General features: G+C 32.3%; 1 protein-coding gene across 1 annotated transcript in view; it reads right to left on the bottom strand.

Annotated features, from left to right (window-relative positions):
* Positions 1-2,656: 2,656 nt before the first annotated feature.
* Positions 2,657-19,502, bottom strand: part of PSPC1 (paraspeckle component 1) — a 61,247-nt gene continuing 44,401 nt past the window's right edge. The window contains exons 7-9 of the mRNA XM_019749595.3: positions 11,112-11,169; positions 7,353-7,522; positions 2,657-5,345 (exon numbers count right to left, since the gene is read on the bottom strand). Coding sequence (XP_019605154.1) covers positions 5,160-5,345; positions 7,353-7,522; positions 11,112-11,169 — 414 coding nt within the window. The 3' untranslated portion in view covers positions 2,657-5,159. The remainder of the gene's footprint in view (positions 5,346-7,352; positions 7,523-11,111; positions 11,170-19,502) is intronic.

The raw sequence follows: 19,502 nt of genomic DNA, 5'->3' as shown, positions 1-19,502 counted from the left end.
CCATGAACATGTAAATATTTTAACCAATCAAAGGATTAACATTATACACTAACCAATGAGCAAGTCACTACTGCCTCTAATGCTAAAAAGACCAAAAATTATTGCAGGATAATCACTACAGGTATCGGTATGTGTGAGACTGTTTAGTTTTTCTCATTACATAAAAAGACCAGACAACATCTGTAAATCCAAGCAATTGATACAGATTTACATTACATAATAATCTGAAAATACCGAGGAAAAATTAATTACAATTATTCTGGCAAAATGTACACTAAAATAAGATGTCCTCTATTTTCACGAGATAATATGAATAATTTGCAGAAAACAAATTTCAATAAGCATACAAAATAATAATGTAGGACACTCATAATGATAGAATTACATTTACATAGTTCTTCAAAAACAGATGCAAAAATCTAACGCCCATTCACAAATATCTGGCTAGTTGACGTTTTACATAAAAGGTAGAACAAGGAAGACTATGTCTATAAAACATAATGAATTACTGTGGCTACTCATTGAAGTGTTTGATACTACACTCAAATACATTTATTTCCTACCTTAAACTGAGATGTATAATAGATCATAACAATGTGAAGCTGATTCTGTAATGACAATTTCAGAGCTAGAAACAAATCTTAGATATAAATATCAAATTCCAAAGTCTTCAACACCACGGACGACGCATTTGCTTATGTAAGAAAGGTCCACTACTGATACAATGCAGGACCCATGTATGTAATCAACTAAAACATTTTACGTATTAACTATACTTTTTAAAGAGTAAGGACAATTAAATAGAAAAAAAGTCATGTATTCAAACTAAGTACACTACTTAATTCTACCTAATACTACTATTTTGAGTCTTAATTTTGAGACAGAAATACCTTACATGGAATTTGGGTGACTATATTCTATAAAACAGAACTGAATACCATTTCTTCTAATATTTAACTCAGAGGGACACATTAACCAGAAATGCTAGCTTAATATTTTTAAATAAACATAGTCAAGAAAATATAGCATCTGTTGTAGAAGAGAGACGAGTTGGTAGCAATAACAGTAATTCAAGCCATAAACCAATATACTTGAAGAACAATTTTTAATGGAAATTAACTCTAGCTAAATTACTTTAAGGAATGCAGTATCCTCCATCAAGAAAATATAGGCGTCTCTTACTGAACAGACTGCTGATTCCGCCAGGTAAATAAAAATACAGGAAGTTTCCATCAGAAAGAACTCAAGAAATATCTGTAATCTAAACATGGTTTTATAGAAAAAGATAAGCGGTCAAATAATATTCCCAAAATAACACAGCACTCTAATTGGGCCTTTAAATATCTAGTCTTGTAAGATTCAAACTTCAATCATTAATACTGTTATTCAGTAATCATGGAAACAAAAATTTTTCAATGTTTTTCCTACATGGAGAGGGTAGTGCTTTTGATATAAAAAAAAAAGAGGTGGTAAAATATTACACTGCATAAATCCAGATTTTAAAGATCAGATACTATGAAAATAGTGCAATTTTTCCTATTTCCCTGGAACGATATTCCAGAAATTATTTGACCTCATTCAACTGGGAAACTGTATGCTACGCACACTTCATTTTACACATCTGGTAAAAACAAAATGGAAAGTTGAGCACATGGCAATGGTTTCCTATTTTTAAGAATTTTAGTAATGAAGGGTGCTGTAAAGGAAATAATGCTCTTGTTAAGTAGGAAACTACCCTCAATTTATTTAGTCATGATCTGTTCAACATGAAATAAACCCATACTGGGCTGTAAAGCTTGAGATTTACTTTGATGTCGTACCCCAAACCCCGCACTGCAAACCTAAGTCCATGTCTGTAAACATCCATCTGACAGGAAAACATTTATAAATGTTAAATCTAGGAGTTAGGTATGTGGGTGTTCACCACCTCATTCTTGGAAGATAAGAAGTCTGACTTTTTATATCATCGCTACCCTCTCAAATTTCAGGAACATATTTTAATGTTATTAGATATTGTAACAAAACTTTTAACCACACCACCAGAAACTAATTTTTAAATACTAATGCACTTCCCAAGAAATTTCCTCTATTACTGAAAAAAAAAAGTTACTTTTATTTCTCACTAGTCCCATTAGACACTCAATTTCAAACTTTTTAAAAGGTTTAAACATACATTTGATTGCATTGTTTCACAAGACATTTCCTTTCAACCAGTTATTTTCTTTTTCTCATTCAAAATCTAGGTTGCAATTCTCAACCTAACTTCCATTTATTAATTAGTGGCTATTCAATATTCACACTGATATTTAGGATTATAGGCTTTAAAATACCAAATTACTGAAATATTCAAATAAGTATGTTTCTGAATAAAACACTAAGGTATAATTTCAATTAGTATTTGAAAAACAAGATCCAATGTTTCAGTTACTGTCCTTATTGATAATTTCCGTTTCTATTAAATCACGATTCCAACTAAAATGGATATTTCTTCCCTAATATTACTGATAATGAAGGTAGAGTTCAAAAATATTTAATCTCTTCCAATGAACGCTCAACACTGATTTTAAATAGAAAAGTCCAAAACTCAAGGAAGAATAATAAATTGAGCTTTAGGAAATACAAATGAGCCAAAAGTTCTTTAAATGAAAACTGGATCTGTCAAGAAGAAAATTAATGCATTTATTTTCAAAAAAAACAAAACCAGGGAAATTCTGACAACATACACTGCTAAAATAAAACAATTAGGAAAATAGTCCTTTATTTTATACGTATTAATTACACATTAATAGCATATGAAACCTAAATTCTGCATATTTTAAACTCAGTGTTTCAAATCATGACACACAAAAAAACATAATATTGATATTATAATACTAAAATTGTTTCATATTACCTTTTTATGTAAAGAATTATGGTAGCATATATGACAAATGTACACTTATTTAGAAAAGCTAAGTTCTTTATTTTTACATCTACCACTTCTAAGCAAATGACATTCAAATATCTTCCTCAGTATACTAATTCACAAGAAAAAATACTGACTGAACCAGCCAGGGTTGGTTAACTACAAGGACACTCCAAACTGGGTAGCTAGGAGTTCACAGATGCTCCACTTGACTGTCTCAGAAGCTGACTTGTAAGTACTGGAACAAGGATTTTCTTGATGCAGGGAAAAGGCTGTGTAGAACTCTGTTCCTGGAGCCAGAGTTGAGCCGGACACTAGAATGTTCAGGAGATTAGGACATCTCTTTGTGCACTGGCTTTCAAATATTCTTGAATGAATCTTACAGAATTTCATAGCCTTGGCCAAAGATACCTTGGTATTAACAACAAAGGATAAAGTTTCTCCCAATTTCATTTCAGCTTTGAAGCAAAATACAAAGCTAAAAACTAATGAAGGCTATATATGAATAAAAATGTAGATGGGAAAGGTATATTTAGGCGCAATATATGTATTACTTAAAATTTATAGCTAATGTTAAAACTCCCGACACTGAAATTTATGTCCAAATTAAAACAAATCCCACCCCGGCAGCTCATACTCATGGAAAATGTTATGAGAATAGTCTCTAACTCTTCTTTTACAATCTCCAAGATTGCCAAAAACAAAGCCTGTGAATTTTGCAAATTTTAGAAAATGATTCCATCCATACTGTTGTCTAAAAAAAAGAATATGAAATAGTACATAAAAAATTTAATTGATACAAGTTATCTCAATTACGCTTTACCCCCAATTGCTTTTATGCAAGATTTTTAATTAACCAAATTTCTTTCTTTCCAAAGTATGCTTTTCCAGCAAAAAACAGAAACAATGCAAAAATGAGATATTTACACACTGTTCATTTTTAAACAGCATGTTATTCTTCAGAAAAATGCTAAAAGCATAATATATTACCACTGTATTATGGGAGAAATAACCAGTATGATCAATGGCTGCTGCATTAGATTTGTGGTCTAGCTTAAAAATGATTCCTAAAATGTAATTTTAAATTAAACATGGCTAACACACAAAATTTTAAATACAGGAAGAACTCCATTTTGGAATAAAAATTATAATGTGATAAAATCAATTTTTCCTTGGTATTAAAATTCAAACTTTAAAATACACATCTGATAGTAGAGGGATCGAAGATGATTCCAATGACCTGTTTTTTTAAAATTACCTGTTGAACTGTATTCCTCAGAGTAAAACACACCTAGCCTGTCAGACAAGTTACTGGAGAGACTTACCAACTATAGGATAGTATTTACAACATTGCACACTCGGCCCATCTTTAATACTGCTAGAAACCAACCTTCTCAATAAATGCCTAATTTCTTCTAAATCACACAGCAATCCTCACTTAACATTCAACCTAACAGTACTGTTTGATTTTAAAGAAAATTTAAAGGGTAAGATCTAGACAGCGACACCAAATAATGGCAGATGAGATTAAAAATAGACATTATTTTATAAGCAAAAGAGATTTGCCTTCAAACAGTTTTTTTTTCAAGATTGAAAAGATTTATTTGGAAAAATCAGCACAGGACAGATATCCTTAATATTCCTTCTCGGAATATTTGAATATTCAGAATCTATATGAAATGTAGACAGCAACTCTTGGTTTCACAGAACATCAATGGTTTACACAAATGTAAACTCCCATGCCCCCCAATGTACTATTCTATCACCCCTTATTAACATTAGCTTTCACTAAGCTTCTGTCTTCAGTGCTACTTGCACAAACTAAAAAGCAGAAAATTATTTTCATTTTTAAATGGCTGGGATTAGTTAAAGCAACCAAAGTATTACTGTTACAGCAAAGTTTATTAAAACTATAAGAGAATTCCACTAATAACATTTTTAAATTATCCAAAATGATTTCTTTATTGAGATTAAGTAACTACACAGATTCACAGTACTATGGCATACTTAGATTTAGCTAAGGTCACAAACACATTTTAACATTCACAATGATGAGCATCATCATTACCATTCTAATCTACAAAGCTCATGAATGAAGAAAAATACAAAACCCTCAAGTTTTACAAAAAAAAAACAAAACTTTAAAGTCTACAGACATTAACAAAAAAAAACCATTTCTTCCAGGTCACAGGTTAAAGTGTAAAGGCATACCACTGAATTTTTTCTCTCTAAATAGCCAGGAATGAAAGAATATTTAATATCTCCGACGCTTATTAGGGCCTTCAAAGTTGCCCCCTTGGCTTCCTCTACCAAAACCACCAGGACCACCACTAACAGGACCTACACCACTCATTGGGGTTTGAGGGGTTTCAGAACCTGTCCTACTACCCATAGGTGATCCCATCTGAGAAGGTGGTCCTTGCGGAAATCTATCATTGTGCTGTATAATACCACATAAAAAATGTGAAGTCCATTTGGAACACGCCAAATATAAGTGACAAGAAAAATTGGCAAAATCCCAAGTGGTGGTGTCATGAAGTTCAGCAGAAAGTCCAGCAGAATCAGGATCACAACATAGAAGGAAGAAAGGAGCAATTTAATTAGTTACTGTGTTTAAAAAAAAAAAAAAAAAAGCATCTGAAGTGTTACATATTGCTAATGCTATGCCCCAATTTCATTTAAAAAGAACTGATTTTATGACGTAAATGCCATCTTAAATCTAATCAGTATTACAAGACTATTCTGATCTTATTTTTTTTAAGTTTATATTGCATGTAATTGTGCTGTATAATAAAAATACTTTTTAAAAAAATCAGAGGTAAAACTGGGGAGCAGCATCACATTAAGAAAGTAAACACTCTAAATATTTCAACACTAATGCTTTTAACATAGAAAGTACTAGTACAAACACACAAAGAGTTATCATTCTGAAATCTTTTGAGATGTTTTCCTGGAAAGACTATTATTGGGAAAATAGATTGTTTTAAAAACCAACAATTTATTAACATGTACTACTAGCACAATTAAACATCTGAATCATATCCTTTGAAAAACTTCACACTAATAACCACATATATTAATCTCAAAGGCTGAATAGAACTCCCTATGGGCAATCGTAAAACACCGGTGTGAAAAAGACCAGAGATGATACCTAAATAAAATTTACAATTTCAGAGGGAGATTGGGAAAATGGGCCACTTAATATTACTTCTAAGTTACTACTATTCATTATATTGCTACACAAAAACTCAACCAAAATGGTACAAGTTTTCACTAGCTTTCAGACATTTTACTATAAAATAAAGCCTCCACTGAAGAAAACAAGTACACTTTATGTTACGTGCCATCTGGTCATAGTAGATATGATGGCACAACCTCTTCTATCTCCCTGTACAAACACACATTAAACAAAACTGTTACCATGTCCAATTTTTCCACATTCATTAAAGATTGCATTTAAAGTAAATGAATTTTAAAATGGTAAATTACTGCACCCATCAATTCTAAGACGCACATTCACTTGTTAACATCTCTGAGATCAGGAAGGATTTACAGCTGATGGAATGTCTGAGTTTAACTTGTAGTGTTTTTTCTTTCTTAGCAGCAATGGCACCGAAAGATTTCTGTGGCAATTCCAAAACTAAACCACCGTTTCAAAACGGTATCAACCAATTTTCCTTTTCTAAATGGTATTTAGAACAACCATTAAAAAAAAAAAAAAAAAGAGAGAAAATATAAAGCCTCATTTAAACAGTGATAGACTTGGAAAGAAATGAAAACAGGTATCAGTCTTGCTACTGATATTCAGTATATTAATTACAACTGAAAAATGCTTTCATAATAACGCACACAAAGATATCTTCACACTCTCAAAATAAGACTAAAACCGTCTACTTTAAATTTAGTAACAAAAATGTAATTAGTAATTCTACAACGTAAGTTCAAAATTTTTAACTTTAATGTAAGTTATTTTAGTTAAAAAAAATTATCTGAAATTAATCATAAGTGATCTTTCTCTTAGAAATGTTTACTAAAAACTGTTTTTCTTAAGTATTGGTTTTGTCCCCCACCAAAGATAAAGGAGTGCACACAGGAAAAGAACTCAATAATAAAATACTTGACCATTACATTGAATGCTGATAAGAGGTGGACACAAATTAAAAGCACTGTAAAAAAAAAAAAAAAAAAAAAGAACTGTAATTAATGTGTGTTTGCTACATACTTAAGTGCAAAGCATACCATGGATGTGGGTAATCGTAACTCTCAGGATACTTAAAAATCGCCTTTCATAGATCAACATATAACTTCACAAAGTTACTTTTTCTTCATTGGATATTGATCTTCATGCCAAAACAAATGATGCCAAATTATGTTAAGTGTGAAGTTACCTTTGGGGCAAAAGTATATATTATTAAATATAATCAAAATAATGTTTGTGATACATTACCACTGCTCCATTATCTGGCATCATTGGAGTTCCCATATTTGCAGCTCCTTCTGGTCCCAAGGCAGGACCAGGACCCATTGGTGGGCCAGGTATAGTTCCTCTGTTGTTCATATTCATACCCATCATTGGAGGAGGACCTTGGTTACCAGCAGGTGCTGGGCTAAACGCATCTACGCAAAACAATCTATACTTAGAGCTGTCCTATCTTAGTTCAGTAAACATTAAAAATGTAACAACACTTATGCAATCTATATAGAAGACTAGCAAAACCATTTTCCTTCCTTGAGAATGGGACATCCAATTATCTACTCTTTAACAGAGCAATACCTACACTAGTGTAATTTTCATTCCCCAAAATATAAGTATATAAAACAAATGAGACAACAATCAACTATTTTAGGATATATGAGACTGTAAAAGCTTGAGTTTTTAAAAAATCAGTATTATTTGTTATAGTTTGTTTTCCAACCAAATAGTCCCTTACAATGGTGACTAAATTCTACCGGTTTAAACAAACAGCCAGGAATTAGCACTTAGGTAAAGACTAAAAATACTAGCATGTAAATTGCATTAGGTTGTAAGAGAGTCCATTTCCTCCAATATACACAAAGGGTGCCCCAAAAATGTATACACATTTTAAGAAAGGAGAAAACTGTATTAAAATTGTTTCGAAGAACGTTTGAGATCTGAAACGTTCAAAAACAGCCAACAGCTAAGCCTCAGGATCTTGCACTCTGCGTGACATGTTTGACTTCTGAGGAGTGTTCGAAAACCAAAGCATTTACTTCCGGGTTTACGGTATTCCTCAACTGAAATGTTCATCAAAGGAGACGTTCGAAAACCGAGATACTACTGTGCTCAATATATACCGATAACAAAAGATGAATGTAAATCATGTGTATACATTTTTTTGGCACCGCCAGTATATATATAAGTTCACTGCAATTAACTTCTTGACTTTATAGTTACTGAACATCTCCCAACAGTAGAGGCTTTTTTACTTTATGTAGAAATATGTCATGACAAAACCTATTTTTAAAAGGAACTGCAACCAAACACAGATAAAATATTAATACAGCATTTTGAATTTTATCGACATGCTGAAATTCTGCAAATGGGAACAACTGGTTACACTTCAAATTTTTTCATCAGGAAGATAAACCCCTGCCTCATGTTAATTGCACTAGTGTTTGGGCTTCATACTGCAAGACAGCATTCTTAGGTATCTTCTTCAAATATTTTCCACTTTTAAAGTACTCATATACTTGCTCATTAAAAATTCGTAACAAAGACTGACTCGTTTTCTTCCATATTCCATTCTGTAGGTCAATTTTCTGACACTCTGAACTCAATTTCTCAAAAGCACGTAACAGGAGTTGAGGTTTTCATTCAAACTCACAACTCTACACCATATCTTTAGCAGTCCCTGGCAACATGCTACTGCTCTTTCTGAAACCAATCCCCAGGAACCTAGCAACTTCACTAGGAAGGAATTATTTCCTTCATCCCTAAATAATGTTCTTGCTCATAAATCTATACTTTACGCAAAAATTTATTCCCCTGGGAGAGCTATAAAAAAAAGCTTTAGTAAACTTCCACAACACATCTCACAATGGAAATGAGAAAGGGTGGAGATGAAATCTAGGACGAATCTTACCTCAACTTTCCCCAAAAACAATACATCAAGAATTAGGTTTTTTTCTTTTAAATAGAACATAATTGTTAACACCTACCTAACTTGCGGGATTCAAATACAATTATACAACTATAGGTATAATAAAAATAAATAAATAATCTTTCCAACTATCAGTAGTTGAAAGACAGTCTTATTTTTAGGAATTACGTCTTCCACCACACAGCTGCAATTAAACTAAATTTAAAGATCTAAGAAATGTTAGAATTATCTGGTTCCCTGAAAACCAGTGTTCTATCCTATGTTTCAGTTGGTATGTACACTGGTAATACACCAAAAAAATCTACTGACACATTCCATCAATGTAACTTTATAGGATATGCCAATTTACAGCCTCAGCAGTTCCAACTGCATGATGATACATTAACTCCAGTAAACCATTAGGATAAAGTGTCACGTTGAATAAAATGTAGAGAGAAAATTAAATGGATTAGACTTTAGGGGAGTTGAGTACAGACTCAAATATAAGTATGGTTCTCTGGTGAATAAAATGCCATAAGAATTTTAATTCCTAACTAAGAAATCTGAAGGCACATTCGATTTCTTCTGAGAAAGCTGCCAGTCAGTCAGTAAGAATCTTTCTGGGGGGTCTCTACATCAGAAATATTTCAAGTTTAGTTCTGATATTAATGACAACCTAATAATTATAATAGCATTTCAAACTACCTACAATCCTTAATAACTTCACACATCCTTAAAATCACCTAGATTGTTATGCACCATCTCACAATTCACTTTGAAAAAAGACAAATATGAACTACTGGTACTTATTATATGCAACTCTGCTTCATAATTTACAACTTTTTATGTACTCTTTGTATCCGTCGTATTAACTTACAATTAAGTTCTTTATGGGTAAGGACCATGTTTCTTGCTTACACTGCATACCAGAGATGCTCAGCAACTACTTTGCTAGATAAGAAAAGTAACCAAATAAACAGTAATAAATGATTTTAAATCATCTGACCGGCAGTGGCAAAGAAACGGTCATGAGAGGTAAGAAGAAAGCTGATAGTGGAAAACGCTTGTTCCACATATTAGATAAGCTTTAAGGTTTTTTATTCCACACACTATATAATCTAAGGACAATTTGGATTCTCTCAGTGGGTGCGCATATTATGCATATTGGAAAGTTAAGATAATGTAATCTTTACAACATGTACATTTGAGTTATGTAAAGATTTTAACCTGATGACAGCTTCTGTGGGAAATGTAAAATAAATATATAAAATTTATCTAATTTTTTAAATGTATGACATTTCAAATTTAGTAACACGAAAACATTCCACACTTATTTTTCCCTAGCTTATTTACTTGATACTGTTTCCCTGACAACCTGGTTTATAGCTAATCAATCAATATTAAAGATGCTAATAATACAGGCATTTTTCAGAAAAACTTTATATCAACTCTAAAGATATGCAACGGCCTAAATGTGCAAGACACATCTCACTTCCTTGACAAGTCATAAATGTCTCCAAACAGTGTATTTCTGTGCACAATACTGTAGGTTAGAGCAAAATATGTTAGACATTCAGTAAAATGAATATAAATAGCTACAAAAAAAGGTTACCTTAGCAGGAATTTATAAAACACTCTCAAAAGGTTTAGAAACACTACAACTCAAAAACTATCAAATTTCCAAAGTAAAAAAGCCAATTTGAAGGAATGAAATTTGGTTTTTAAAATACTCAACAACATAGCTGTATTACACTATGCAATTACTGAACAAGTTTCAGGTTGTATCAAAACCTGGCTACATGTTTCTTTCATCAAATCTATGAAAAGATAATATATCTGTCTTTTATATATCTTAATATATATATATATATATATAACATATCTTAGCCTTCAAATAAAAAAAAAAAGAGAATGTTCTTCCTGTGGATATATTTTCAATATACTTATATTTCTTTGCAACTTTATAAATGTATGAGATTTCACGATCACAAATGTTGGTACCAAAATTTAGTTTGTTACTGATATGCAGATATCACAAACAGTATGTACAGTTCCCCCAAAAATGACAAGTAAAGTTACAGAAGACTTTTGCTTCAAATCCCTACCTCCCATGTTTATTGCTCCACGGGGACCCATATCACCCATTCTCATTTCCTGTTCTCTCTGTAAGTAAACATAGTTATCACAGTCAACCTATCGATCTTATGATATTACATTTCCCATCTAAAATCAAAAAGAAAAGAATAAATTGGGTCATCACTTTCCATTAAAAAAAATTTTAATTTTTCCAACATCTTTTACTTGGTAAGAACATTGAAATTTCAGTCTCCAAGGCTTAATGTACTATACAAATGCTTAAAGGACTGAGTTTATACTGAAAAGCTTACCAGTGAGTCAGATTACATAAAGTTTACCACAGACCATTTATGTTTTTATTCCAGTAGATCAAAGACACATGCCTAGATTCCAAGAAAAGAAAATTCTAGTAATAATAACCACCTGAGCCAATTAGTTTTCCTCCCAGGTCACTAAACTCTTAAAACAGAAATGAATGTTACCACTTTTATATGCAAATGCACTCAAACATCAACATAAACAGCTGTGGAGCACTAAGCTAAAGACAGAGACAATTTTCACATTTGAAATACTGTAATTCATCTTTGCATTTTTATTCATGTACTCAAGCATTATTTCATCCAGGACCTATAGATACCATAAAAGTCTCAACTACACACAAGTTAATTACCAAAAGCTCAATATAACATTGCTTCCTTTATTAGAACAAGGGTTTTACTTGGAAACCTAAATAAAAGTGTTATTACACAGTTGGCAAGTTCTGAAACAAAATGCTCTTGAGTTTAATGATGACACAAAAGGTCAAACAAACATAGAAAATATCTTAAATTTCAGTACAGAAACCGCTTCCTAGAAACTAGTTAGTAACAAAAGCCACAGAATTAACTTCAGTGAAATCAACATATTATAGGTGAAATTTGCACTACCATTTGATAATCTTTTCCAGTATCAGACAAGTGTTTAAATGTAGCAATCACAAAAACCATTCTGAGACCAAAGTAACAATGCCTGAATCTAAAGAAAGCATAATTTTTCTATTTTAAAACCCGTATTATTAAAATGTTTTTAAATTTTTATTTAATACAAGATACTGGTGAATCGCACCTACCAGTATATAGCTAGAAATAAAGGAAATAAAAGCCTATGATGGATGAATGCAACTAAGCAGCACATCAACCACCCATCTAACTTAATGGAGATTCCTCCAAAGGTAATCTTTAATGAAGCGCTAGTACTTGAAAAACACCAACTTACACAGTAGTACCATGAAGAAATGTTTTGCCACATTATTTGAAAATTTAAATGCCAAATGCTTCTCAAAACTTTTTTGAATTTTCATAAAAATTTCTCATGAAACTTTTGACCATTGGATACTATTATTGACCAAGAAAAAACTATTTTATATATGAAACTGACAACTGATGAAGCCATATAATTTTCTAATTATATGGAAAGTACTATTTTATAATCACACTCAGCATGACTATCAATCAATCAAACCATGCTGTCATTTCCGAACCTACTACTAAAAGTGTACACTGTATCAGCATACTACCCAAAGGCTGCCAGGTATTATTTATGACAGATATACGTTACTAAAATGTTGATTTCATTCTAGCACTACAGAGTAAAATACATGGATTTTATAATCATGACATTTTAGGGGAACAAGGACTTAATTTTTATTTTTACTTTTGGATTTGCCTTACCTGTGAAAGATTAAAAATGCAGTATCTAACCATTTAACAAAAGATAATTATAGTCTCACTGAGACTTCAATTTTCAAATTCCTCTTATATACTATAACACCCTGTCTATGATTCACTGTTTGGGGTAAGGGGACAGACTACCATTTTTATTGTCTTTTTATAACTTCAGCTTTACCTATCACTTTCTGAAATGACAACGTTTAGCTTTTTAAAAAATTCTTAAATTATTCTAGTATTCCCTTTTCTTCATTAACACAATTTTGTGGAAAACATATTAAAATACTAAAGAGATCTATGATTTTAAGTCAACCATTCAACAGTGGCCATAACATTCCCTTCCTGATGCTCTATTATTATAAACTGGTTCCAGTTCTAAAATACTTCTTTTAATGAAATAATCAGAATGTCTTACAATAATCCATGCTTATAATGTAGCATATGTTAAAATGCCAGTTCACGTTCTACAGCATTTTCCACTAAACATATACTCAATTTATCAATGTTGACATTTCCTTAAAAAACCATTCAGTACTATTTTATACAGCTTCAATCGTAAGATTAACAAAAAGACAGTACAATTAGGTGACAGATCATTTCTTAACTATTTCACAAGGAGCTAAAGAGTGTCATCAAAGTTACTGTTTTTTCTATAAATCCACTGCTATATAACTTCTAGTAAAAAAGAGGCACAGATTTGAATGGGTAGTGTGAAATGAAAATCGACAGTACTTCTCATTACAACTTCATATATCAAATATCAAGGAGAACCACTTGACGAAGTTCACTATAACTGGGTACTCATCCAAGCAGCAATACACAAGGCCTTTACTTCTCCTATAAATTACTTCAAATACATTTTAAATTACAATGGGCACATTCTATGTGATATTTTTAATGCAAATCTGAATGATGCTTTATTACTTTAGCAGAAATTAAGAGTTGTAGTTTAACACAAAACAACCTATATGTAAACAAAATCTCAAAAGACTGCAGTGCAATGAAATGATAAAGCTATGGTGAAAACTGTTTAATTCAAATAATCCTCATAGCAACCCTATGAAGTAGGTTTCTTATTCTATTTTAGTGATCATGAAACTGAGGCCCAGAACTGTTAAATAACTTACTCAAGGTCATACATATAGTAAGCAGTTAAGCTGACCTACAAAATTCTGCCAAAATAGAGTTCATCAATTTTCACCCAAACACCTTCATTTTTCAAGAATTCCAACAAAAACTAACAAAAGACACCATTTTTAAATTTATTCTTACAATGTTTAAAAGGCATGCCTTTTCTTTAAAAGAATTGCGCATAGGTATTACTGCAAGATTGTCACTGAAGTATGCTTAAATTCATAGCTGACCAAAAAAGTAAGCGAAGTATGACTGATTTCCAGAACCACATGTCAAAGTGACATTCCATTAAGACAGCAGTTCTCAAAATGTGAGTCATGGAGTACGGACTGAGAGGCCAGGCCCTGTGCCCTTTCAGCAAGTGCACAGATTCAAAACTATTTCATGTCTTATTACCACTAGAACAGTTATAATATTATGATCTAATTGGGCTTTTACTCTTATCAACATTCGTGGATGGTGCAAAAGCAACGGTGGGGCAAAATACCTGGTGTTTTGACACAAATCAAGGCGCTTGTGTTCAATTTTTACTAGAAATCACTGTATTCTTCACATGCACACAACAGCAGTTTAAATTTTTCAAATATGAATACATGGATGGAAGCAGAAAGTATTATTAATTTTATTAAATTGCTATCCTTGGGTACACGTCTTTTTAATCTATGCAACAAAACAGGATATATACATAAAGCACTTCTGCATTCTGAAGTAGAGTGGTTATTTCAAGAAAAACAATTCCTGTGATTGGGTGGCAAGCTGAGTGAGACACTTTGTCTTGGAACAAGAATTTTACCTGAGACAGCACTGGACAAACTATGATTACTTACTGACTTGTGTGTTTGGCAGACATTTTCTGATGACATCAATAGTTGGTATTAAGATGTAGTTTTTAATTTTGTGTAATAAAATACATTAAAATTTGAAATATTTTTTTAATTCGATAAATCAATTTTTCTAATGTTGGATACACGACATTACAAAATCATGCCTGAGTCATCCATTCAAATTTCAAAGTAGACCAACAGATTGTAATGCAAAAGAGTACTTTTAAGAAACTACTACTTGTCTAGTTTTATTATACTATCCACCAAGAATATCCACAATTATGTGAAAAGGTTTACCTGTTGCCAGTGTGAAGCCAGATCTTTTCACGTACTGTAACCAAGAGCATTTTGCAACAGGTGGAATGCAAAAGCAAATATGGGAAGCCAGCCATTTTCCACAAAGCCAAACATTTAACAAATTTACAAAACAGTACAATACCACTCTTCCCACTACATTAAAGTTGAACATTAAAAACATTTGCAAAAATTGTAAAATAAAGCCATTCTTCCAACTACAACCTACTTTCTTTCAGATTTCTTTTTCAGTTTGTAATATGGTTAATATTGATAAAAGCTAAAACAAAAGCTCTTTGGGGTCTTCAATAATTTTAAATAGTGTAAAAGGATTTCCAAAGCAAAACGTTTGAGAGCCACTGTTCCAGTCAATACTCCAGTTCATGAAAACATAAAAGCAGCAGAAAATTTAAACGAATGTAAATTAACTAATGCAGTATACCCCAAAGTACAGAACGTGACGTTATTCTGTGTAGGATATGGATGTTTTTCCTTTAATACTTAGATATCAATCTGTGATTTAAAAGATACTGTATTTTTCTTTTAGGTAAACTAACTTAAAGGAATTACATGGCACAAAATTAAGGCTAAAATAATAAAGTATAATATGAATGTCTACGGTTTGGGAAACAGTGAACTAAATAAATACTGACAACATATTATCAACTGGAACATTTTGCGATCAATAAGAAAATATGTTCATCTAACACATCGATCAATCTAAATTCTTGTTTGAGTGAACTCAGTTAACCGCCTCAATCTTTACTACCTTTAATTCATACAGACACCTCATTTATGTCTCTAAAAAGCTTCTAAAGATTATCTAGAGACCAGTATGAGCCATTTAGGATCCAGGTCTTACTAAAGAAAATGCTAAAAATCCTGATGTAAAAATACTGATATAGTATAAATATTTAAATCGACTAAAGGAAATATATGAGGTATGATCAAAATATATGGTGAATACTTAGATTAAAAAATTTATACAGTAATTTTAATTCCCTTCAAAATAGTTCCCCTTCCTTCAAACACACTTGTCCCATCGTTCTTGCCACTTTCTGAAGCAGTTCTGGAAGTCTTCTTTCGTGCTGCGCTGTCGTGGCTGCCTTGATGTCCTGAATTGATTCAAAATGTTTACCTTTCATGGTCATTTAGACTTTCGGGAGGAGCCAAAAGTCATACAGTGCCAGAACCAGTGAATAAGGTGGATGAGGACACACCATGTTTTTATATGACAGAAATGCCATACCAGAAGCGATGTGTGACACGGAGCCTTTCCGTTGTGATAAAAAAAATACGGTGAATGCCCCTGCTGAGTGCCATCCAACAGAAAGGTAGAGATCTTCAATACGGGAAGCAACATGTGAAACCTTAGTGACAATGTGTGACAAGTTTCAACTTGTTTGGTGCAGTCATTTGGGTGTAAGCTATGGTTGAGAGGTATGTTTTAAAGTGTACCTTAAATCACCCTCCATCATGACAATGCCCCATGTCACACATCGCTTCTGATAAGGCAAATTCTGTCAAATAAAAACAGTACAGTGTGTCCTCAACCTCCTTATTCACCAAATCTGACAACGTGTGACTTCTGGCTCTTCCCCAAAATCAAAATGACCATGGAAGGTAAATGTTTTGAATTGATTCAGGACATCGAAGCAGCCACGACAGCGCAACTAAACACACTCAGGGAAGAGGACTTCCAGAACTGCTTCAGAAAGTGGCAAGAATGATGGGATAAGTGTGTTCAAAGTGAGGGGGATTAATGGTAATGTGTCTTTTATTGTAATATAATTTTTGTCAACTGTATTGTTTGATCACACCTCATAATTCTAGAGGAATGTGTAAGTTCTCGCAAGTAACAAGATTCAACCTTTTTATCATTGAATATTATAACTTTTTTCTAAAAATAAATTACATTTACCACTTGGTAATATATCTTTTTATTCACTAGAGAAGTAAAAGAATAAGGTTATTAGACAGCTAGTCAAACTGTCATGGGAGAAATTAAATAGATAACGTTAGTACTCAGAAATACTGGGTAACAAACACAACATACTTTGAAGAACGGAACAAAAATCAATTACATGAAATTATTAAGAAAAGGAAATAGGTATAAATAAAAAATCTGAAAACAATAGGTCTCTTTGCCAATAAATTATTGACTCATTTAAAAAGTGTTCAGATATTAAAAGGTGTGCATCAACACAGTAATGTTTTCCTAATAAAAGTAAATAAAATAATTTTAAACTAAAAAGAGAAATAAGACATGTTCTCATTGATACAACTCAAATAATAGCATGCAAACTTTCTAACACAACCAACAGGGAATGTATGGAAGACTTCACATTTTTAATTGAGGCAATTAACAACAATAACTTCCAAATCATCTCTCTCTCTCTCTCTCTCTCTCTCTCTCATGCTCTCCCCTCCCCCAGAAAGGGAAGGGGGAAATATTTTCAGTAACATTAGACAATCTTTAATACATACAATCTATGGTGGTTTCCCCTCAATTTGAATACATGCATGCCAAAATATCTGCACCCATCAATACTGGGGAAATGACCCTCAGTTAAAACGAAACTGAACCATTGTTAAAACGAAACTTTATGTCCTACGTCATCAGGGAACCACAAATTAAAACAAGTTATCACAACACCCCTATTAGAACAGCCCAAATCCTAAAGACTTGACAACATGAAATGCAGGCAAGGACGTGGAGCAACGGGAACTATCACTCACTGCTGGTGGGGATGCAAATGGTGCAGCCACTTAGGAAGACAGTTTGCAGTTTCTCACAAAACTAAATATACTCTTACCATATAATCCAGCATTCTTGCTCCTTCGTATTTACCCAAAGGAGTTGAAAACTTACGTCCTCACAAAAACCTGCGCAGGGACGTTTACAGCAGCTTTATTCATAATTGTCAAAACTAGGAAGCAACAAGACGTCCTTCAGTAAGTTATGAATAAACTGTAGTACATGCATACAGTGGAATATTATTCAGCATTAAAAGTAAATGAGCTATTAAGCAATGGAAACACACAGAGGAAACTTAAATACATATTACTAAAAAGCCAATACCAAAAGGCTTGAGATTACATGATTCCAATTATATGACTTTCTGAAAAAGGCAAAATATGGAGATAGTAAAAGAAACAGCGGTTGCCAGGGGATGGGGAGAAGGGATGGATGAATAGGCAGAGCACAGAGGATTATAGGGCAGTGAAAACACTGTGTTATACAATAATGGTGGATCCATGACATTATACGTTTGTCAAAACCTAGAGATTGTGGAACACCAACTGTGAACCCTAATGTAAATTATATACTTTGGACGTGTCAATTATTACAAATGTGCCACCTCATTGAGTGAATTTGATAGTGAAGGAGTCTGTGTTGGACGTGCCTGAAAAATCTCTGTACCTTCTGTGCAATTTTGCTGTGAACTTAAAACTACTTTAAAAAATATGGTTTATCTTTAAAAAATTTTTAATGTTTTTTGAATAATCAATTATCTCAATTTATATGAGTTTTAATTATGAAATAATAGTTGCTACTTGTTAATTTTCAGATCAGAAATAGAAGAAACAACAAATTTAACTAAGGGAGACTTATTCTTAGCTCACCGTACTCATTAACCTAAATGATAAGTACATCTTAAACTAAATTTACTCAACAATGTTTTTAAAGACTGGTTCAGATAACTTACTAAACAGATTATTTTAATGTCACTGTCAAATTCAACTGACTATGTAGCAAAATTAAATGCTGCTTTTTATAATATGCAGAGTAGCTTACTAACAAAATATGAATTAACTAATTACATATAATACAGCATGCATCGAGAGGGGAATAAAGATTTTAAACAAATTAATTTTTTTAAAAAAATTTATGTTCCGCTGAGACTTTTAATCTACATAACCAAGGGACATTTCCAAGATTATCATTTTCAATTATCATGGCAAACTCTGAAAAGGTGCTTTTAAAAACTGAAATTAAGAACTATTTATTCTTCAAATTTAGTTATTTGTTGCCAAACTCTTAAAGAAGTCAGCAATAGTATCACAGCTCTAACACAAACACAATACTTTAAATGGTATCTTACCAAAGCTCACATAATACTACCGGCTAGTTTGCATTTCTTTATCCATAACCTTTTACCCAGTACCTCTCCTTATCAACGTCAAAATAACTACCACGACTGGCCAGACTAAGATATGAAAGATGAAACCAAAGAACAAATATAAACTGCACAAGAAGCTATTCCACCTTGTTCCCATCAACAGAAGAAATCAGTGGAAGAAACAAACAAAGCACACGTGTTCCAATGCATGAAGAATTAGGTAGGTATTTAATTAGAGGAGAATATCTTTTTCTGTTTTCAATACTAGGCATTAAGCAAATTATCTTAGTAGTCATTAAGCAAATTATCTTAGTAGTCTACTGAAGCTTTGAAACTTT

Source organism: Rhinolophus sinicus, chromosome 16 (assembly GCF_057876585.1).
Source record: "Rhinolophus sinicus isolate RSI-liver-muscle chromosome 16, RSI-T2T, whole genome shotgun sequence".
Classification (NCBI taxonomy): Eukaryota; Metazoa; Chordata; class Mammalia; order Chiroptera; family Rhinolophidae; genus Rhinolophus; species Rhinolophus sinicus.
Note: the sequence above shows the minus strand (reverse complement) of the source record. Positions and strands in the feature narration are given on the sequence as shown.